The 22,059-nt window shown below is 50.0% G+C and overlaps 1 protein-coding gene across 1 annotated transcript in view; it reads right to left on the reverse strand.

Annotated features, from left to right (window-relative positions):
• GALNT14 (polypeptide N-acetylgalactosaminyltransferase 14) overlaps nt 1-20,845 on the reverse strand; it is a 90,956-nt gene extending 70,111 nt beyond the window's left edge. The window contains exon 1 of the mRNA XM_033055746.2: nt 20,630-20,845. Coding sequence (XP_032911637.1) covers nt 20,630-20,755 — 126 coding nt within the window. The 5' untranslated portion in view covers nt 20,756-20,845. The remainder of the gene's footprint in view (nt 1-20,629) is intronic.
• Nucleotides 20,846-22,059: the final 1,214 nt, after the last annotated feature.

The following is a 22,059-nucleotide window of genomic DNA, read 5'->3' on the forward strand; positions in this document are numbered from 1 at the left end:
CTCCCCTCACTACCCCAAACCTTGGCACCAGTCACAGTGTCTTCAAACATAAGGGAGAAGATGCTTGGGAGTACACTCCAGCTTTGAGAGGCATGCTGGTGCAAGCAAAAGCCACACCACCTCAGGGAAGTGCAGAAACCATGTGGACAGAGAAGATGTGCCAGGCAGCAGACATGTTACTCCATGATCTTTCCCAAAAACAGAGCAGCCAGTGTAGAGGTCGTACCAGCTGTGTTTAAGGCATCTCAACCAGCACTGGTCCTGATGGCTGGAAAAAACCCCACCTGACTGCTTTCATATTTGATTTACTGTTGTAGAGGCACTTTCAGAGCACTAGCTCCATCTGAGAGCTTTCATAATCTTTATACCCTCACTGGAACCCAAAGGAGAAAAACCTCTCATGAGATGTGAAGAGCTCTGGACACAGCACCACAGGCTCCCAGCGCTGAGCTGGATGACCTGCCCCTGGCTCATGCACGGCCCTGGGAAAGGCAGGGACACAGAGCCCCAGCAGCAGTGCTTGCCACTGCCCCAGCAGGCTTGCACACAGATGGTGACAGGACTGGTCCCTCCACAGCCGGCAGCATATGCTGCTGCTGCTGCTGCCCACATCAAGGCAGACGCCTGGAGAGATGCACCAGAAATAACCGGTTACACAAGCCAAGACTTTTCATCTATGCAGTCAAAGAGAGTTTTAATCCTGAGCTACCGGGTACAGCTCAGCATCTGAATTCATCCCCTTTTTTTTGCAGCAAAAAGGAACAACATCTCAAGGGCAACAAAATGGACCTAAAAAAGCGCTGAGACAAAAGAAGGCCAGTGGGACGTACTGGCGGCTAGAGACAGCCAGGCTGGTGAACATCTGTATGGCAGAGAGCTTCTGCTCCTGGTCTGCCAGCGACCTTTATGTCTGCTTTAACACGGGGCAATAATGCTCACTTAAGAGCCTCATGCTGAATTAATCATTGCAAAGTGCTCTACGGTTCAGCCAGGAGAGATAGGAAGGCAGCACTAAGCACAATCATAGCTGTACTCAGCAAGACTAATGGTCTGTGCTGTGCTTTGGCCCCGGGAAGCACTGCTTTAAGCTCCTAAGCAGGATGCACAGCAGCCCCAGTAGGGATGCAGCCTCCTCCCTGTCCTAGACAGGCATCCAAAACATCTGCCCAGCTGCCTGCACCGGCAAGGCGCTCAGCTGAACTCAGCTGGACCCCCCAGCTCTAAAACTGCTGAGCTGAGGAAGGTGGTGTTCAGAAGAGCAAGGGAAAAGGAAGATTTCATTTAACACCTGTCCGTACCTTTTTCCCATGCATCTTGATCAGTCACTGTTGAACCCAGCCAGACTTTCAGCACCCAGAAAATGTAGTTTTATGGGGCTCCACAAGCAGCTTGCAACCCAGCACACTGAACCTGCCTCTGCCAGCTTTCTTTGTCAATCCCACATTTTGTTCAGGAAGAGATGGGAGCTATTTCCTACCCATTGATTGCCATTAATGACTTTCCAGATCTGCATTAAGAGCCCACTCCTGCATCCCAGGCTAAGCAGGCTAAGCAGCACAAGACTACTTCTTGCAGAAAAGCCATCATCTTGTGTCTCCCCTCTGCACCATTTCCACTTCTTCAAGATGGCAGGGAGCAAAAAACAGCAAAAACCTTATTATTCTAAAATATGAATCCAGGTTGCTAAAAGACACAAGGATCCTAGTATACCAGGACAAGATGCTTTTTCCCCTCCACAGGGCATTTGGCAAGGGCTCTGCTATTTCACATGTCACAGCTGAGCTCCAGCAGGCTCACTGTGGCTTATCCCTCACTCCTGCCCAGCCTCAGTGATGCCAAACAGGAATGGGCAGCCAGCACTACTGGAGTAGGGCTCAGCTGCCAGCACCAGGCTAAGCCCACCAACCCTTTATTTCCCAAGTGGTGAAGATGAGGAATAAAATTGAAATTCTTTGTTTTATTTTGATTTAACATTTCTCTGCTGCATTGGAAGCAGCAGAGAAAACACATAGGAAATGTGGAGCAAGTAACCACTCCATACCAGAAGCAGCCAGAAGAAACACTAGGGCATCTAGGGCAAGTTCTGAGAAGCTCATTTTAAAATGTTCCCTCCGCCAATACAGATAAATATTTGAGGAAAAAAAAACCAAAAAAACCATGAAAATTCAGTTGACTCACGAAGAGCAAACGCGTTAAATATAGAAAATAAATTAAATAATTAAAGGGCAAAAGAAATGGGATTTTAGCCCTGCTTTGAGCGTAACTTTCATTATAGCCTTACCCAGGGAGCTGCTTTTCAACATCAGGTGAAGTAAGTGGCAAAGTGAGCTTTTGCCATGCTTCTAGGCCACATTCCCAGCCTCCCTCCCATCGGGAAGCACAAAGCAGTGAGGTGAGTGCAGGGTGTGTTGCTCTGTACACCCAGGGCTCAGCACAGCCTCACCCAGGCCTCCCCATTCTTTCTCCATGTCCTGATGGGACAGCTAAAGTGTGGAACTGTGACTGCTTGCCTCACAGAGACCCTGAAATTCTCCATGGGATGCAAACCTTCTGGGAATGCACTATAAGCTGTTAGCCCAGGAGCTGGGCTATCCCAGAGCTGTAGGTGAATGTGGCAGCTCTTTGGGTACAGTCCAATTCAAGCTTCAAAAAAAAAAATTCAATTAAATTTAAAAATCCAGCTCCAGCTAGTCTCAGAAGCCTTGGGACAGGATGAAATTTAGGCTACAGATGTTACAGCCAAATCCTTTTATTGCCAGGAGCCCAGCCCTGCAATTTAAAGGTGCCCTGGCACAAACCCACACCAAATGTGGCTCCCATAATCTGCTGCACTCAGAAATTACACACGTCAAAAAGGGCAAGCTCAAAGCATCTGCAGCACTTTTGGGAGCTCAGAGCTGAGCTGGTTCACTACAAGTTTCACCAGCCCCCAGGCAGAGCAGCCAAGCTCTGCACTCACTCCGCTGGGGAAGCCCAAGACTGCCCAGGGAGGAAAGAGCCATGTGTCCTTCCAACCCTAGAAACCATTCCCCAACACTGAAGCAGGAAAACACTCCTGGCAAAGCTGTGCTGGAAGGTGCCTGTCACGGGCAGGGGAACAGCAGGGATTTGGGGCACCAGTGTCCATCCCAACAGGTCTCTACTTCCACAGCCTGAAAGGTACAGTGGACAAAGGGTGTGAGCAGCAGCCTAACCATCCAGGGAGAGGATAATCTCAGGGTCAGGCTCTTTTATTAACATCCTTCCCTTCTTTTCTGACCCTCAAAAAGGTTCTTTTCTCTTTCTGAAGTGACATCTTCCAAGTCTCCACTGCAACAACAGCATCAACACAGGTCAGTCCACAGAGGTAAAACAGGAGGAACAACTCTGAAGCACATTTTTGTGTCTGTGATCAGATGGCTGAGAACCAGCAGCATCAACTCCCTAAATAGCACACGGCATCTGAGGCTACAACACTGATCTTGGCAACAACCCCTTCCCTCTCAGCTACAGAAAACCTATATATAGGAAAATACACATACGGATATATACATATATGACTTTCACGTTACTTTGCCTTTTCTAAACAGTCCATCACAGATTTGCTTTGCCCAAGCAGGAGACTGGCATGGCCATGGCTGAGCAATGTCCCCCCCTTGCTGTGCCACACTCAAAGTGTCAGCCTTTTGCTTTTCCTGCCTCACTTCAATGTGTGCAGCTCAGTTTTGGTTTTAATTGCAAAGTCCCCACATTCTGCAAACCAAATGCAGCTGGAATTGAAACAGAAGAGTAAAACCACCCACCAACAAAAATCAAAGCATCATACCACCAAAAATCAAGTGGGATGCACAAAGCAGGGAGCTTAAACAGGGAGGGGGGAATGGAAATTACACTAACGTACATAGCATGTTTTAATTTGTAATAATCTGAGAGCTAGGTAATGGCACTGGAAATTGAGCTGCCCTTGGCCCAAAGAGAGGTGGTTGTTTATGAAACCATCTGGCTGTCAGCAGCTCAAACATCACGTGAAGGAAGAGTGTAAAATGGGCTGGTAGAGTCAGGCTGTCAGCAGTCCTCTGGGCTGGGAGAGGATGTTCTGCCCTCTACCTGACAGAGGGGGAGGGGAAAAGAAAATCTAGAAATTGTCTGTCTGCATTTTCAGGAAAAGTAGTAGTCTGTGGTTTATGGGGTTGGGGGTCTTTTTCATTGTATATAATTTGTTTATATAAGAGGAGCATTATAAATCATTCTTTTCTCAAAAGCAGCACCACAAACAGCTATAGGAGTTACTCCTTTGCTTTTAAGAAAGCACTGCACAAAAATGATCAAATCTATTTAATGGGCTGTTGAAACAGTGTAATGCCAGCCTCTTACATTATCGTGGATCCTAATGATTTTACTAAGCAAAGAGCTGAAGAGATCGACTTGGCATTCCTGACCTCTGCCATTACATTCTGCTCAGAACATGCAGCATAGCTGAACAGCAACAGGTGGGATGATATTTAATGCCCACCTTTATATCTTGACATTGTCTGATTTGAAATAGAGTCCTCATGCCATTTACTGGCAGTGAAACTAATAGGATTCTGTAAAAATCAATCCATAAATGCACAGACGCTAAAATGAATGGTTTCCTCTCTGTTCCATTTACGGGAGGGCTCTTTTATGGATATCTATATGCCAGTGTAAAAATTGCAGGAACAACTTTCTAAAGTCTTCATTAAATTCTAGAGGACTTTCATAGTGAAGATTGCTTTAAAAGAACCTGCTGTTTCCCACGGCAGCTCATTATTACCCACAAACCCAAAAGAACTACAGTGGCGTGTGAGAGCTGTCCCAGCTGCCCCACATTGCTACTGGGCACACTGGAGCTGCAGGAGGAAAACTAAGATCAAGGTTAGGACGGGATCCCAGCCCCCCTGCCCAGCACAGGTGCTATTGAACTGAAACTGTGTGTCACATTCACCCAGGTGCTGAACACTGCCCAGGGCCCAAACCCTCTGCCAGGGTCTGCCCAGCCAGCACAGGGACTGCTGGAAGTGCAGCGTTTCCAGAGAGGAGAAATAAATTCCTAAACTAAACAATGCTTCCTGATAGCATATTTAATGAAAGTGAAAGAAACAGAGAGGTGTATTTCTTCCTTGCCCTACCCACCACATTAAATGGCAGGGCATTGATTTTTGGGATTTAGCGTTGTTGGTTTTTTTCTGGAGGAAGCACAAAAACTGCACGACCTGTTTGTCACTCCTGAAGACACCAGTTTATCAGAACAGTCCTAAAATGAGAGTTAAGCAGATTTCTGCCTCTACATATTTCTACCACGACCACTTTCCTGAAAACCTCACAGTAATTCCTGTCCCAGAAGCCAGCTGGGAATGCTGAGTAAACCCCTGCACTACTCTGCACAGCTCTGCATTCCCTTCTCACCTGCCAGGAGTGCAGGCTCTGGGGTTTGCCTTAGGTCCCATTTTGTGGTCCCCAGCCCCACTGCTGCAGGCAGGGATGCTTCCATATGGCTTCCCCTGGCACATGCCCTCCTGACTCTGCACAACTTGGAAAAATGGCTCAGATAAAATGACTCCACCAGCTCCAAGGGCTCCAAGGGTTGAAAAAAGCTGGGCAGCTAAGAGCCAGCTTAAGCATGCACAATCCACAAAACCACAATTCCAGGCCCTCCTGATTCATAAGGTTACTAGCTAATGGAGGAGGAGATGGGGATCCATCCTATGGACTGGCTTCACCACAGCTAGCCAGTAACACTGACACCCCTTGGTTAGTCAATTGGAATTGTCTCTGGGAAAAGCCCAAAGCCAGAAAGCCACTAGCACATCACCAGATCCTCTACCAGGGATAATTCTCCATGGGGTTTACAACTACCTCAAACATAAATTGGGATAAAGGGAAAAAATGTACATCCAAGCCCTTTGTACTTCTGCAACAATTCATCTTGTTTCTGTCAACTTAACATCTGCAGAAAGATGTAGCTCTGCTGGAGGAAAAATAGCTCCTAAGTGCTCCTGGTCATGACTGATCCTGAGGCACACAGCAGAAGTTCACCACATCCTCCTGGCCAACAGCCAGGCTCACAGAATTGGATTTCATCTTACCCTCTTTCACCTCCTCCTTCAGCCACTTCAGAGGCTTTTCTTCATCTCTCTTTCCTCATATTTCACTTCCAAGGGCACGGGACTACAACAGCCCTGTTTTTCTCCATACCCAACCTCAGAAAACAAATCATTCCTGACTCATCCAATCAGGCACCTTGCCTCCAACACAGGGCAGGAAGGTGCAGACCTCTCTGCAAGGGCAGCTACATCCTCCTAGCTCCCCCAGGAGTGATGCTTTGCCCCATTTTCCTGCCCTCAAGATACCATCCCAAGTCACAAGACATGTTTTTCCCCAATTTCTTTTTCCTCCTCTTACAAACCTGTAGCTGAGGGTGCCCATGAAGGCATTGAATCCTCCTGCTGCCAGTCATCAAGTGCTTCAAGCCACAAAAGCCTGGCAGCACTGAGGTCCACAAGGAAATTACTCTTACCTCCCTGCAAATAACTTCCCATCATCCACTTTCATTTCTTCCAATCCAGGACCCATTCCCAGTGACACAGCCAAAACTCAGCAGCATACCCAAGGCAGGGGTACGTTCCTGACCTACCAAATGGTGTTACAACTTCATCAGTGCTCCTAATGCTTCACATTCCCCATCAACTCCTGGTTTCCTTTCATCCAGGCTGACAATTCTCCAATGATTTTAGCTGAATTTAGCTCATTTTTAGTTAATTTGGCTAAGATTTTGCTAAAGTTAGCTAAGTAGCTAATTTTACAAAGCGTCTGCCATTAAATCTTCCCATGCTTCAAAGTCCCTCTCTATAAAAAGAGACTCATTATCACTGATTTGTCTCTGAATGACGGCGACTTTAAATCACTGCTACACAACATCTGGTTTGTGGCCCGTGGGGAGCCGCCAGGCTCTGTTCAGCTGGATAACAACCCACTGGTGGAGATGTCACTGACTCAGCTCCAAACTTCCCTCTACATCCCTAAAGCACGGGTCAGGGCTGCAGGACACAGTACAGACAGCTCAAGGACCTAGAAAGTGCTGAAATCAGTAGAAGGCTTAAGCCTTGGGGGCTTTCAGCCTTTCACCAGCAGGAAAGCACTTTAAAACTCAAAAAAAAAAAAAAGGAAACGGAGCTAAGGCAGAAAGCAAATGAAGGGGTTGCAACCTTAAGAGTTGCAAAGACATTCAAATAGTATCTCAAACCTTCCTGCAGCTGCAGCCAGCAAGACTATAAATTGGCCTATGATTTAGCTCCATTTGGTGCCCTCTATCCAGCCCTGCGGCGCGGCCCACGCAGTAGGTACCAGCTTCCATCCTTATCTCCACCATCCATTAGCTGCTGTCAGCACGTGTGTGGGGAAGGTGGGGTGCCAGCACAGCTCTGCACGCACAGGAACCCCCTTCTCCTCCCCAAGCAGGCTCCCTTGCAGTACCTCCAGCCACTGCTAGAACTATGCTGCTGTGCTGAGGGGCCTTGGCTGAGGTAGATATTTATCTCGTACCTATCCATTGTTGTATGTTATTTTCTTCCCCGTTTTTCCTTCTGTTTCCCCCCCTCCTTTTTTTTTCCCTCTTCTCCCCCATGGTTCATTACATCCATCATTTATACCCACAGCACCAGCCAGCTGATTTACTGTCTCGATCAGTGCAGCTCCAGCATAAAAAAAGAGACACAGCAAGCTCAGCACACCACAGGGACCAGCTGTGGGAACCTGGAAGGACAAGAGAGAGGGACAGGGAACAAAATCATCCCACAAGCAAGAGCACCGGCAGCACAACTTTCTGCACACCCTCTCAGTACAGCAAGTCTGCAAGGATAGGGCAGTGCCAGGGGAGATGGAAAGATCCTGCCAGACACTCCTGGAAGACAGGAGGTTTGAGGCTGAAGACTCTACAAGCAAGAGAGACTTGAACAAGAATTTTTTTTGCCCCTAACCAGGCAGCGGAGAAACCTACTCCATCAGGATCGACTCCACTCCAGCTAAGCACCTCGTTTGCTCTCCCTCTCCTAATGAACAGCGTGACAAGCTTAGAAATCAATGGAGGCTCAGCAAACCCTGAGCACAGCTCGTGCCAGCGCCCAGCCAGGCGTCCCCGGCACCTGCTCTCCCTAACTCAAACCGACGGGGAGCGATTGCCCGACAGCTCCGCTAATGGCCACCCTGTCAGGGCTCCTCACCCACACCCCGGCAGGGCAGGCCATGGAAACAAGTCCTTTGTGGAGGTGCCAGCCTTCTCCCCAGTATACCTGTGCAGAAAAGGGGGGCTGCTGCAGTGCCACCGGGAACCAGCCTTGGGAAGTTCCCAGCATTTCCCTGCAGCTGAGGATGCTTGGCTCGGTACTTTTCTCCCAAACAACCACTGAAGTTTCTAGGCCCCTGGCCCCATAAGCTTAATCCAGGTCTTTATGGCTGGATGGACACGGCACATTTTGGGCCAAATAGGAAGTGTGGGGACACCTCCAAGACAAGCCACCTGATTGTGATACCTGCGACTGAGCAGGAAGGCACACAAGGAACACAGCCCTGGGGGACAGAGAAGGATGCAGAGCAGACCAACAAGTGGAACAGGGTGCCAAGAATCTGCTTTTGGCTCTTTTCCTTAAAATACCTGGCATACTGAAGATTCTCTGAGGCAGCTGGGGCTGCACATGAGGGACAAGGCTTTGTTGGAAAAATAGCTGCATCCCAGCGCCAGACAAGGAAACACAGGAGCTGAGGCAGTGGCACAGGCACAATGAGGAACAAACACTCTCCAAACCCAACACCAACTGGGAGCAGCTCCCCTGAGCACCCAGAAGAGGTTAGGATGCAACAGGGCTCTCTCACAACAGTCTCTAGCTTCAGCTCCAAAAGCCTCCCCACACCACAACCACAGCACCCCCTGCCACTCCCCGCTCTGCTGCACCATCAAGTACACACACAAATAAGCATTACTCAGTTTGCTGCTTCTCCCATCTGTGCCTGAAAAGAGGACGAGGAGAAGCAGCATGAAAGCACTGCTGCATCAAGCATGGGCTGCTCCTTCCCCTCACCGTGCCCATGCCCTGTTCTCTTAACCTCTCTGCAAGGGGCTCAATTCCCATCTTGTTACATGGCTCCAAACTGTTCCACTGTGCTTTGTTTGCTTAAAAAACTATTGTTAAGAGACAGCAAAAAAAGAAGCGGACAAACAGGAGGGATTTAACTCTGCCTTTTCATTGCCTGGCTGGAAGGGCTTCACACACTACTCACTGCAGCACTGGTGATTTAATCATCAATGCAATGCTACTGCAAACAGCAGCAGACAGCAGAGCCGGCAGGAGTAATGCTCCTTCCAACAGTGTGAATATTAAGGGCACTTAACAGCCCTTGTAATCACACTGTGGCTCCTTGCAAGAACACAGCCAGGCAGCACAAGGGAAGGCACTGAACCATGCTGCTGGGTTATCAAACTTCCCCATGTTCCTTATAGCACTGAAATCAACCCTGCTTACAAAAAAGTGAGTGCTGGCTTCCCCAGATGCTCTCTCCAAAACAAATCCCACATGGCAAAAGCCTTTAAGCACACACTGGGATGAACTGGGTGGCTTGAGAGCCTCCTTCAGTGAAAGCCAGCCTCTTGTGGAATTTGGGTCCCCGTAACATGGAGCAAACATTAAGAGCTTGAGCAAATTAATCTCCTGTACCTGTCTGATGCACTGGGAAAGGATTACTGGGAGAGGAGAAGAAATCCTGAGCATGGCATGAGTTTAGCTGTGCCTCAGGACTTGAGATATATCATACTTCTTAGGTCAAGCTTAGTTTGTTCTCAAAGGAGAAATGTCTCCAGCTTTTACACTTTGAAAGTTTTCACTCTTTCATTGGATTAATACAATTCTGAAAAGTTCCCTGCGATTTTGAGGCAGAAATAGCCAGTTATCTACAGCATCCACTGCAATGAAACACTTGTGAAACACAGCCACTCCTGGCCTACAGACTTGACACACAGCTTCTGGAAACAAGGAAAAAAAGTGCGAATTTATCTGCTTTATCTCTCAGATGCAGTAATGACTGCTAGTTCTGCCTGAAGATGGGGAGAACATCTTGAGAGCCAAGCCTGCATTCGGACCAGAGAAATGTTGGGTCACCCAAAGCCACACACAGAGCTGGTGCCAAAGCCCAAACCGAGATCAACACCAGCAGATCAGCATCAAAAATTAGTTGATTCCTGTTGATATTTACATATAGAAACTCAGAACTGTTAGGCTATTTTGACTGGACTAACATCTGCACTGCCAGGAGCTCCCTCTCCCAGGTTATCTCAGTGCAGCCTGTGCACCAGAGGGAAGGGAATTAGCTACCTAGCGTTTCATTCACACCTTTAATTATTCAGCTTATATTGATATAAAATTAATTGAAGCAGAATAAGCTCTTCTCCTAAATACAGGTGCCCACATGCAGGAATCACTGAGATTAAAAGGTGCAAATTGCTTTATTTAATGAGTTAATTTCCAGCTATCGCATGGGCAAATCCCCGTGCTGGGCTCTCTCACCTGCTGCTGCACCAGCTCTGCCCCACGGCTGCTGTCCCAGCACGATGCTCTGGGTAAACACACGTGCAGAGGTTTGGTTACACAGTAAAGACGTGCTTCACTTCTGTGAATGAAACTTCTCTTTCATTCACAAAGTCAGGATATGGCCATGATGATGGCAGCAGGAGCTGTGCTCCCAAGGATGCAGCAAGGCACCAAGAGCAAGGAAAGCCCATTTTCCAGAGCACCCCTTGTGCCTGTTGGATAAGGCTGATTGCCCTCCACCCGCCAGCAGCTGGGGCCCTAAAGCACCAACACGATTTCCTGCTATTTCCTGCAGAGCTTCTGCCTGCAAAGGCCAAATTGGAACTGACTTTCCCTTGCTGACATTGCCTTCAGGAGGGACGGTGTCCTCACCTTGCTGAATCCCGCGGTGCCTCAGGTGAAGAACCACATCTGAATGACTTCCCTGGCATTCAGATGCCTGTAGGAGCTCACTCTCACCTCACAATGTAGATTGTGTTTATTTTTTATGTTTAACTTTTGGAAATGCTGTGTTTCCTGAGTGCGCAGGTGCATCCAGGAGGTCCCTGCTGAGGAAACACATCCACGCCCAGGCACAGTAACACAGGCTCACGTCACCAGGCAACGTAATACTTCTCTCATAATTCAATTCCCTTTTTCGCCACTTGCAAGTCTAATTTCAAATTTCAAATTTCAAATATTTCATTTTCTCACATTTCTAGTGCTCCTGACCAAACCCTTCACACATCACCTCTGCAAGGGGTCTCCACCCCAAAATCAGCTCCTCACATGCTCTGGCCAGCAGACCTGGCTGCCAGCACACTGCTGGGGCTGAGGAAACATCCCCAAGGGCTGCACAGCGGTTGGTTCTATTTTCTCTGAAGAGACTTAAACCAGAGATCTTCCTGCAGGATAGGAGGGCAGGGCAGGAGGCTCTACCTCACAAAGAGCTTTGCTGTACCACTGAGAGCACACCATATGCAGCCTACACATCGTACATGCTTTAACTCCGAGCACTATGTCTATATTCATCCATTTGGATCCCAGTGGCAGCAGCAGATGGCTGGGTAATGCATGTTTGAGTCTGCCTCTCTCCAAATTGCACCGTATTATGGCACCAGGAAAATGCAGCGGGCATTATGAATGCCGTGACTCCTCCCTGCTCCTCCTCCATTCAGCTCCATTCCTGGTGAAGGCAGGACCGTGCTACACAAGTTTCCTTCCCAGCTTGGCTCCCATACACCAGCTCCAGCAGCTCCCAGTGTCTTCCCACCGTCCACCTGGATGCTGGAAAAAGCACCCACTTTCCCTGTGACACGAGTTTCACATTTCGTTTGGGTGAGGTCAAAGAGCAAAGAGGCTGCATCCCAAATATCCCCCCCAGGGAAGATCCAGAAGGGTATCAGAGGATATTATTCCATCCTGAACAATCCTGAATCAACAGGATCACAGATCCTGAACTACAGGTAAAGCAGATTAACTAGACCCAGATGAAAATATTTCATTTAAATAATTTTTTAATCACTGTTTTGTAAGAAAAACTAAGCCGGCCATTGAAAGTGAGTCTGCTCACACCTGAAACTCCTCCCTCTCATCTTTTCTCCATCTCACCTAACAACAAGCAACTAAAAATTCAACACACAAGCAAGAAAAGATGTGCCAAACTCCATCCAGCGCGGGGGGGCTGCAGCCAAGGCCCGCACCACTGAACATATTCATGTCTTATTTGCGAGCCGTGTGTCTCCATAATGGGTTATGAGGTGTGGCTGTAGCTGGCAGATGCCGACAGTGGTCCTTGAGGAGGAAATGGTGTGTGTCTAAATGCAGGCAAAGCTATTTGGAAAGCCAGGACAAAGCAGCCTTTCTCTCCTGGCATGGGCCAAATCACATCCTTTGGACTTATTCCTCCAGTAGCTTCAAAAGAAAAAGAATCATCCGTCTCAATTTTCCTGGCTCTGTGAATAATGTTTGGAGAATAGAGGGTGATTTCATAGCTCATTTGTTTTTGCACTGCATGAACCCTACTCTCCTCATATCACTTTCCAATCAGGTTTATTGCTGACGTTTCCACAAGAAAACCAAAGAGGGAAAGGCTGAGACCCTCAGTCTTACTTGAGATTGAGGGGAAAAAACAAAAGTTAAAAGTAAACAAATAAATAAATAAAGGAGAATCTCTCTTTCCCTTGTCTTTCAGCCTGATCTGAAAATGAACCTGTTTTGCTTCTGAATCAATTCTCTCCTGGCACTGCACTTCCCGCAGTACTTTCTGAGATGAGATGCAATCATTAGCTCACTTGCTCCTCCAAATAATATCATAAAGTCAGAGCTCGAGCTGCTTTGCAGTAAATCATCGTTAATTTCTGCCTATGTGTGGCAAGGCAGGGTTTGGCAGGGGACACAAGCCCTGCCACGCCCTCCAGTGCCACCACCCATCTGTGCACCTGCTGTCTGGGGACAGTCCCCCATCCAGCATGTCACCTTGTCCCCTTGTGGAGAAGCAACACTGGCACATCATCCCTTATTCGAACACCTCTCCAATGACCCACAAAGGACCACCACACCTCTCACTCCCTCAGGCTGCAGAAAGGGTTAAGCAAGGTTCGAGAGGGACTTCCAAACAGTGAGACTGAGGCAAACTATTAGTACAACTAATGATGCCTCCATGAACAAAGCAGTGAGCTCCTGCTGAACCTCTCACCACTGACCATTTTCATCAAAGGAACATGTTAAGGACAAGAAATCCTTCTCCTGCTCCTCCCAGCAACTCTGCACCACTGGCATCCAGAGCCCCAGCCACTGCCAGGACACCCAATGCCTATCCCACAGCAGGAGGCTTTCCAGGTACCTACAGACTGATCCAGCCTGACCTAGAGCTGTGCTTCCCACCCCAGAAGCAGCTATGTGGGAAAACCTGTACCTGGGCAGCCTCACTTTCCCAGCTCCGCTGGAAATACTCATGAAGAGCGGAGCAATACTGATTTAGAGGAGCAGAAGATGGGACTCAAGATCTCCTCCTTGGCTTACTCTTCCTGTAACACTGATTCCTGCTGAGATTCTGGAACCAAAAAGGGTAAAGAGGGTGGGAAATCAATTTAATTGCAGCTTAGTAAGCAACTGCACTAAGCGTCGCTGGCAAAATTTGAACATTTTGCTGTGAGAGAAAGGGGGAGAAATGGCTTTTTCATTGCACAGGAAAGTGGATTGAGAGCAAACTCCCCCCCATCATCTGCTCCTCACCCCTTCCTTCTTTAAACAGGAGGAAACCAGCAAGAAACAAAGCTAACGCCAGCAATCTCTCGCTCCTGCTACTCCAATTAATAGTCAATCCTCTGCACCCTTTGTCGTTAGGCTGCACGTAATTACTCCTTCATGCAAACGTCTTCCTTAAACAGATCCTACTTCTGCTTTCTCCGCAGATACATTCCCCTTAATTGGTTTTATTGCACCAAATGCCGGCCTGCCCTCACAGATGAGACTCTCCCAGGCAGAGTACATTGCTTTTGCATTTCCACAACTTCTTCCAAGCTTGCTTTTCCCATTGGCAAAGAGATTACAGCACAGAGAAACACACCCAGAAATACCAAAGTGGCACCCCGTGAGCTGTGCACACAGAACACGTGCACCCATGGACCCAAGAAAAGCCCCAATATTCAGCTTCCCAGGGATTTGCTTGGGAAATTGTCAGCTTGGGACAATAACACTACACCTGCATTCATGAGGCATCACAAGACAGTGTTATTTGCAAGGCTTCATCTCCTGGCAGTGCCCCTCCCATCCTGGAGCTCTCCCAGCTCACACCTGCGGCAGCTCAGCAGAGTGTGCCCTCCACACTCTGCCCTGGTCTCTACATATACAACCAGGCTCTCAGCTTCAGGAGGCACAGAAAATCTGTAGCCACAGTACCATAAAATGCTCCCTGGACCTGCCTTCCTCAGGCATAGAATTCCCATTTATAGCTCTCACCCTGCAGCCATTCCATGTGCAGTGTCCCCTGCCCGTGGGGAGGCACAGGTCACGTTGCAGAGCCAGGGACAAGAGATGTCTCAGCAGAGCAAGAAGTAAACCCAGCCAAGACAGGCCCTGGGCCATGAGCCTATCAAAATATATCAGGATGATGCTTTCTTATCAAGGAAAGGAAGAGCGAGGAGAAAACAGTGAGTTTTTGAGTAAACAATCCAACTCTGTGCATATCTGAGGTGGTGAAAGAATAAACAGGACAAAACGTCTTCCCCGATAGACAACCTCTTCCTCAAGCACAGAGACACCTCAACATATGTGCTGTGCCTCTGAAGCCTTGGCACCCAGACACACAGCTGATTTTGGAAACTTCCCTGCTCAAAAGTAGGATCTTTGTCAAGCCCACCCCTAAAGGTCACCAAGGGTTCCAGGCTGTGAGCCAGAGCTGAGTCCTCCTAAAAACCCAGAAGCAAGGGCTTGAGCCCTTCCCTGTTACCTAGGAGAGGATGATGCCACACCATGTCACACCAGCTGGAGAAGGATGCTGCGGCCTGGAGCAATTCCAGGTGCAGGGTGCTCCAAAGGGACCTTGAAGGAGAAGCAGTTTACAAGAGAGACCATGACACTCCTGAGCCGAACCCACCTCAGAGCATCACCACCTTCAACACCCCTCCAGACCGAAGCAGCAGGACTCTTCCAACTCTTTTTATCTTTCCAAAGCACAATAAAAAGTATTCTTCTTCTAGTGCTCAGCCGTTCTTGTCAACAAAACACATACCACCTGCACAGAAATTTATTTATACTCTTACCAGGAGAGAAGCAGAATCCTTGCCTTCTCTCCTTCCCTCGCTGATACTTCTTTTAAAAGCACCAAGCTAAGAAAGGCACCTGTACATTCCAATGCTCACTGTTTTGCAAAGCAAACAGGTCTTGTTCAATCAATATTTATGCCCCCATCAGTCACAGCTGCAACAGAGAGCTCCACCAGAATGTAATGGAGGCAAAAGTCATTCATTGCAATTACCACTGAAAAATTAGGAGGGTTTTCATTGACTGGTTATTGTTTCGCAGGTATCCCAGGGAGCGCTGTAATGTGCAGCGGGCAGGTTAATTAAATGCACCAGGCAGACTGCTCACCATTTGTCCACAGCTGGTTAAGTCACCAAGCTGGGCTTCCTCAGGTGGACCCCTGCTCCACCAGACCTGTCCTGCTTGATCCCACAGATGAGGGCAGCTTGGGCATGGCTTTCTGTTTTATCCAGCACTGAACACACAAGCAAGAGAAAGAGGAACTGGATTCCATCATACCTCCTTCACAAGCAAAGCTGTGCACATCCTAGAAAGTCTGGTTTTGCTCCTAGAGATTTCAGAGTGGGATTTCACCAACAAAGCATGAAATAAGTTTCCCCTTCTCTCACATCCTGGACCTATCCATGTCACCAGCCAAATCCCAGTCAATACAAGCTTCCTGGGTATTAAACACTCTACCTCTTTTTTTTTCTCCTTTTGTTCCCAACAGCTTTGCCACTTCAATCCCTTAATTGTCAAGATGTGAATTTTTGCAGGATACACAGTTATTTTAATCTGTTAAGTGCCTCTGCTGCTATAAAACTGACAGGAATTTAATATCTGGAGACTGTCAGCTGAGCTCCAGGTGCTGAGGCTTTCTAGATGGCGATGATGCAGAAGGAAGCGCGCGCTGGTGCAAGGCACATAAGCACAAAGCTGGCAAGGGTCCCTCTGCACTGAGGTCCAACCCTGCAGGGTGCTGAGCAGTGGAGCAGGCAGTAAGGCTGCCGAGCTTCTCCACATCTCCGAGCAGCCATTCCCCAGCTGCGTTTGAGCACACTCAGAAAGGAGATGTTGCACTGCAAACACCAGTACAAGTCAAGTAGAACAGGTCACTTCTTTTAATAAAGGAAACTTTTCCTCTGCTTTTCTCCAGCAGTCAAGCCCATCACAGACCTGCTTTCCCTCCAGAGGCTGTCAGCTGTGTTTCAGCCATTCATCAGAAGGAGCAAGCTAGCATGCAGGAAGAAATGAAGGGAAATAAAATCCTAAACCAGACAAAAATCTTCTTCCTGCCCCTCCTGCACACATTGCTGGCCAGGAGCACAGGAGCCCAGACCCCGGAAAACCCCTCCCTGCTGCAGGGCTCTGCCATACAGCCACTGTGGTCTGATACAGGTGCAGAAACTGAGGTGACCAAGGGCGCATCATCCACCTACTCATCTCCTGCTCCCTCAAAAGCACCCCCAGACACAGCCTGGCACAGGAGCCAGCACACCAGCAAAGCATGGCTGCAGAGCCAGCTGCAAGGACTCCTTCACAATTAATTTGGGATTTTGCTTGTAATTAATCCTGCATATCAGCTCCTCTCATTATTCCTTAATGTAATTAAGTTATTAGTTTATATGTCCCCCCTCAAAGCAGAGCAGTGGGATGGATCAGGGGAGATGCCAGGCAGTAGTACAGGGCTGTGAGCCCAGATTACCGGAGCACATGCCAAGCCCCACTGCCTGCCTGGGTGACTTCAGGTGGGTCACTAGCAGCCTGATTTCCCAAAAGGATAAAACAATTCCAATTCCCCTGCAGTCCACCAGAGACAGAAGAATACAAAGTACAGTTAACCTCTCCGAGTCCCGGTTTATCCAGCTGGAAAACTGCCGGGACAAGGAGACAGGCTGCAACTAATTAAAGCTTGCAAAGTGTTTCGAAACCCTCCGCCAAAAGGCAGGGAAGGAAGAAGGCATCAAGGAGCCCCAGCTGATCCGTGACACCAGCCAGCCCCGCGTCCTTAGAGCCCCATCCATGGGGGGTAAAGCTCCCTGGCAGGGACAGGCACCCTGCCACGGCCAAGTCACAGGACTGCAGAAAGGGCAGCAAAAGGGCAAGTGTTACTGCACTGAGAGGGCTTGATCTGCGCCTTGGAAAAGAGAGAAAAAACAACCTCCGAGGCCCAAGCAACAGCGGTAAAAACAGCACAGGAGGGACCGACAAAGTTATCCCAGGAACAACTTCATGGTCCTAAACACGGCCAGTTTTTGCTTCCATACCCTACCAGCCCTGCAAGGTTGCTACACCCCACGGCCAGGAGGGAGTCCCACACCCTAAAATCCAGCCCCAACCTGCTCCTGCCGCCCTGGCATGTACCACTGGCGGCTGAAGGCAGCAGGGAGGAGGAAAAGGAGGTGACAGGGATTGAGGGAAGCAAGGGCTGGCAAGGAGGGAGGCCCTCTGCCTGCCTGGACTGGGCAGCAGCGGGAGATCCATAGAGATGGATTGCAGGGGAATACAGGGGAAATCATTACAGGAGAGGTGAAGCCAAGTTAATTACAACAGGCTGCTGCACCCACCTTTTTGGGCATGAGCAGCTCGGGAAACCTCAGCTACTGCTGAAAGACCTTCCCTGAATGCCTGCCTTCACTAGGTCCTTGAGATGCCAAGCCAGCAGCATGTTTTTGGCAAAGGAAGGACTCAAAGACTGCATCAGATCACTCACACCAAGGTCCTGCCCCTTGGAGACCCTGCCCACCCCAACACAGGATCTCTTGGCTGCAAGGAAAAACATCACAAGCCTTCCTCTGGGAAGCTGAGGCCTGGACCCGGCTCAGGATTCAGGGTAAAGCAGGGGGCGGGGTGCAGACCAAAATAACAGTGATGGATGGGCATCCACAGAGCCAAGGGCAGAAACTCCATGAGCTTTCAGCAAGCAACCAGTGTGCCACAGCCAGCCAGGGAGCTTGGGCACCGTGGCTTTCCAGCATCGACGTGTGCTAGGAGCCCTGCCAGGGACAGGCACAGGCAGGAGCAGCGTTACTAGCTGGAGCCGAACTGGAAAGGTGTAAAGGTTAAACTACAGGCATGATACACGGTGTGCCCATGTCCACAGAAACACAGCTCAACTGGGAGAGAAAGCGAACAGCTTGGATAATGCTGCTAGGAAAGTTTATGTGGATTTGCTCCATTTCCCCTCTGTCGCTGGCTTACAATGTTTCAGCTGCTTTAGCAATCCCCACCTCCTCTTGTTTCTCAAGGAATTAGGGAAGACAACCCTTAACTGCTCAAGTTTTCAGCAGGGGCAGCCAGTCCCACTGGCCAGGGCAGCAGGACACAGTACCAGGCTCCTCTCTGGAGCACAGCATTCCTGTCCCTGGTACCCGACTCAGCTCTGCAGCCGTTCAGAAGTGGTAACTGAAGTAACACCACATCCCCCCGCTCATAAGCAGTTTATAAGTCATACTGCTCCAAAGCCGTTTCCAAAGCCAAAAAATGCAATGCATTAAAAAATAAAAAACAATCTGCACTCCATGGATCTCAAGGGGATGTAACTGGATGGAAAATTCAGAAGAAACTAAGAGGTAATTTAAGCAGTCAAACTGCTGGAGTTATGGCAACTTGGCAGTGGCAGCTTCAAAACGTGGGGACAGATCCTGTGTGGCAGAAGTTCCCTTCAGCTGCTGCGGGAGCCAAGACCAGCCTGTCACAGCATCAGCAACTACAACATCCCCCCGAGGTAGGGGGACCCTTGAACGGGAGCAGAAAGTCAAAATGGGCTGCAAAATGGCAGCAATTCAGAGGCAGCTGGTGCTAATCGAGAAGCAAGGTACATTACAACGAGATTATAGTAGCCCCTGTCAAACAGGGGAGGTCTTTTTTTGCAATTTTTACGAATACACTTGTGAGACCAAACCACAATTCTGGCTAAGAAAGCGCTTGTCTTCTGACTCTATTTTCAGTGACTTATTTATTGCCTTCCTCCGCTTAAATAAATAAATAAATGTACAGATAATTATTTCTTTTTGGGGCCTGAAGTCTCACAGATTCATTCCCTTCTTCTAGGACTGAAAGATTTGCGAAAGCCTGAAGAAACCTCCTCAATCATTTTTATTTTAAAAAACATGGAAAACCAATAATTCCTCAGGATGAAAAAATCAAAGTAAGCTTTATGAGTTCTGACTCTTTTTTTTTCCCAATCAGGTCGTTAATTCAGTTGCTGAGGTGACAGACACACATATGAGACTCTCCACAGATGTGTCAAACATGTAAAGCTGCCACAGATCGTGGGCTAAACACTGGTGGGCGTCACTGATACAAAAAAAAGGGGCTGAGGGCTCACACCCTTCCTCTGCCACAATAACCCTAATCTTGATGTATTTTCAGAAGCTGGGCTCTAACCCGGATTAATTAATTCAAGATTTACAACAGTACAACTAAGCAGTATCTAATCCACGTCCTTTGGAAAGTTAACCCTCGGCTAAGCCCGAGCGGCTCTCAGCGGAGCAGGAGAGGACACGGGACCCGGAGAGGACCCGGGACCTCGTTCAGCCGAAGATGCTCGCAGCTCCCCTGCTTTTCGTTTGGGCAGTGAAACTCATCTATTCACTCGCTGTGTGGAGCGAGATGCTCCTCACATCTCCGCCGTGCTGTCACTCCGGGGACTCAAACACGACAAGGAAAGGCGCGATGGCACGGGCACCGTCCTCCCAGCCCGGCCGGGGCTCCCAGGGCATCAGCATCCTGCCCGTGCCTGCTCTCCCACCGCAGCCAGCCGCCAAAACCCCCGCGCTTTAACCAGGCTCGCCCAGCCCGCGTACGGACCATCCCAGTCTGCTCCCCTCTGGTTTCAGCCCGGACAGCATCGAGTGCTTCTCCTTTCGGGCACAGCTCGGGAGCACGGCGTGACCCACGGGGGAAAGGAGCCGCCGATCCCCCACCCGTGACACGAACCACGCGTTTCGTTCCCTTGGGGCGCACCGCTCTCCCCGCTCCCCAGGGAGGAGCGGGAGCCTGGGATGCTCCAAGTTGGTGGCGGGACCCGCGGCCGGGGCAGTCCCGACAGCCGCAGCCCCGGTGAAGCGGGGCGGGGGGGGACGGCTGGGGCTGCCGCTGTCCGAGACCGAGCGGAGGGAGAGGAGGGGGGAAACCAAGCCCGGGTGGTACGAAGAGAGCCCCAGTGTCCCCCCGCAAAGGCACAGGTCCGCTAACAAACTTGAAGGGGAACGCGATGGGGTGGGGGTCCCGAAAACCACCAGGAACTTCTTCCCCGGGCGGCGGCGGCGGCATCGCGCCCAAGTCCCGCCGGAGCAGCCGCGGCCCCGCCGCCCCTTCCTTACCTCCGCCGTGTGTCCTTCGGGCTCCGCCGCCTCCAACTTCCTCCGCGCCCCGAAGAAGAGGAGGAGGGCGGCGAGCCAGAGCACCCCCAGCAGAGACAGCGCCAGCCGCCGCGTCGGCCGCCTCATCCTCGGCAGGAGGGAAAAGTCCGGCGGGGGCGCCGGGAGGCGGTGGGGGAGAGCCGCGGGCGGCTCGGGGCACAGCGGGAGCGGGGCTGGCGGCCAGGAGGGGCTCGCCCGCCCGCCTCGGAGCCGGCGATGCGAGTCCCGGGCTGTGCATGCTCTGCAGGGGAGGGGAGGGGAGGAGGAACGGGAGGAGGAGGCGCCGGGAGGAGGGGGCCTGGAGCCGGAGCTGCTCGCCGGGGAAAGGTGCGGCGCGCAGGCAGCCGGGCTGGTCCCCGGGGAGCCGCTGCCCTGCCCGCTCCGCGCCAGCGGGGAGGCAGTCCCGGGGACGGGGACACCGAGGGGTGCGGGAGTGTCTGTGTGTCACCGGGGACGCCCATCCCTCTGCCCTGCCCCCGTGAGTGAGTCCGGGCCACTTGCACACGAAGGGATGCGCGGGGCTGGGCAGCGCCGCTGCGAGTTTGGCCCGGGTCGGTCCCGGTCCCGGTCCCCGCCCGACTCCGGGGCGAGAGGAGGCCACCGTTCAACAACACACAGAGGAGGCTCAGACATGATGGGAAGATTAATTTAACCAATTGAAACAGCAGGGGGAATTCAGGTAGGTGGAATTTAATTACTGGATTTGGAAGAGAAGATGTGTGTCTCCAAAGCTGTCAAGAACACTTAAAAAATAAAATCATAATCATCAGCTGTTGGTATTCCGGCAGCAGCTTAGTGCCAGGCCATGGTCCTGCAAGGATGGCACTCAGCCATCATCCCTGTCCCGTGGGGTGGTCCTTGCTGGCTCCATGCACAGCCCCAGCGCAGCAGGCCTGTCCACAATGGGCAGCCAAAGTGGGAATTACAGACCTTGCTGAGGTAAAAAAAAAACCCAATACAACTACAGAGTAGGACTCCAGGAAAGAGCTGTCTCACCCAGCTATCCCTGCTCACCTGCCTGACACTGCTCTTCTGATCTTGCTACTGACAAGTATTACATGAGCTGAGCAACCTTTGCAGAAGACATAGAGCATAAATTAAGTATTGGAGCAGATGTGAGTCATTCATGTTAGTACAAAAACTATGGAACAAACCCCATAAAAACAGGAATCCATGCATAAAGTAACATATGGAATGAAATAGAGATAAGATGTCAAATGCTGGAAAGTCCGATGCACATGTTGTAAACAACCTCTCCTATGCATTTCCCACACACTCCTCCTGGCTTTATTATTTCCTGCAGTTGTTTTCTGTCACTTGCTAATTTATCATTTGCAATCTTCATCCTCTGTCCTCCTCTGATTTATTTCCAGGGCTCAATAAGCCCTTCT

This window comes from Catharus ustulatus, chromosome 3, assembly GCF_009819885.2.
Source record: "Catharus ustulatus isolate bCatUst1 chromosome 3, bCatUst1.pri.v2, whole genome shotgun sequence".
In the NCBI taxonomy this organism is placed as follows: domain Eukaryota; kingdom Metazoa; phylum Chordata; class Aves; order Passeriformes; family Turdidae; genus Catharus; species Catharus ustulatus.